This window comes from Volvox carteri, assembly GCF_000143455.1.
Source record: "Volvox carteri f. nagariensis unplaced genomic scaffold VOLCAscaffold_54, whole genome shotgun sequence".
Taxonomy (NCBI): Eukaryota; Viridiplantae; Chlorophyta; class Chlorophyceae; order Chlamydomonadales; family Volvocaceae; genus Volvox; species Volvox carteri.
The window spans coordinates 790345-791294 of record NW_003307597.1 but is presented as its reverse complement, the minus strand read 5'-3'; the positions used below and the strand labels follow the sequence as shown (position 1 = coordinate 791294).

The following is a 950-nucleotide window of genomic DNA, read 5'->3' as shown; positions in this document are numbered from 1 at the left end:
CGCGAAAGGGCGGGGGAGGGTTGCACACGGGCAGGGCAGGCACTGGGGTTTTGTTCGAGCGTGGGAGGGGGAGGAAGGGAGGGAGCCAACAAGCATTGTGTGTGGGGGATGAGGGTGCTGGGGATGGGGGCGGGGAAGGGGGTTTGTTTGGAGGTGTGTGTAGTTTTGTTTGAGGTAGAGACCCCCCCTTCTCCCCGCTCCTCCCGCCCCCCCTCCCTGTTTTAATCGGCGACTCCCCTCCCTCTCCAGGTGCTGATTCGCCACACGCGGCGGCCGGAACTGGGTGACAAGTTCAGCAGTCGGCACGGGCAGAAGGGTGTGGTGGGTAATATTGTACGGCAGGAGGACTTCCCCTTCAGCGAACGCGGCGTGTGTCCGGACCTTATCATGAATCCACACGGTTTCCCCAGCCGTATGACGGTGAGGGGGGTTTCGGGGGGTGGAGTTGGGGGGCAGGGGGTTTGCGGGTTTTGGGGAAGGTGGGGGAGTAGGAGGATGGGAGAGAAGTGGCAGGGGTTTGCAAATGTGGCGGGAGAAATGGCAGGGGTTTGCGGGACGGTGGCAGCGTGGAGAGCGGGAAACGGGCCTGGAGAAAATCATGAGGAGGGAGGTGGGGCCTCTAGGAGATCAGACGCGTGTGTGTGTGTGTGTGTGTCTGTGTGTGTGCCTGTGTGTATGTGTCTGTATGTGTCTCTCTGTGTTTGTGTGTAGGGGGGATGAGGGGAAGGGTTCTACACCCCCTCAACCCGCTTTTACGACCCCCCCATTTTCGTTCTCGTCAATCGTCTGTGCTTCGTCGTACGAACCCCCCTCCCAATTTAACCTCCCTGAGGCGTCCTTGTTTGAGTTTTTTGCGCTGCACCTAATGATTTGCTTCCCCCCCTTCTCCTCCCTTCCCCTCAAAACCCCTTCACACTCCAAACCCATGTTGCTCCCCCCTCCCCCCGCTA

The 950-nt window shown here is 60.0% G+C and overlaps 1 protein-coding gene across 1 annotated transcript in view; it reads left to right on the top strand.

Annotated features, from left to right (window-relative positions):
• The window catches only part of VOLCADRAFT_66175 (uncharacterized protein), a gene marked incomplete at both ends in the record, with an annotated part of 17676 nt that overhangs the window by 15064 nt on the left and 1662 nt on the right, over window positions 1-950 (top strand). Inside the window, 2 exons of the mRNA XM_002955756.1 lie at window positions 9-114; window positions 250-506. Of these exons, the coding sequence (XP_002955802.1) occupies window positions 9-114; window positions 250-506 (363 nt within the window). The remainder of the gene's footprint in view (window positions 1-8; window positions 115-249; window positions 507-950) is intronic.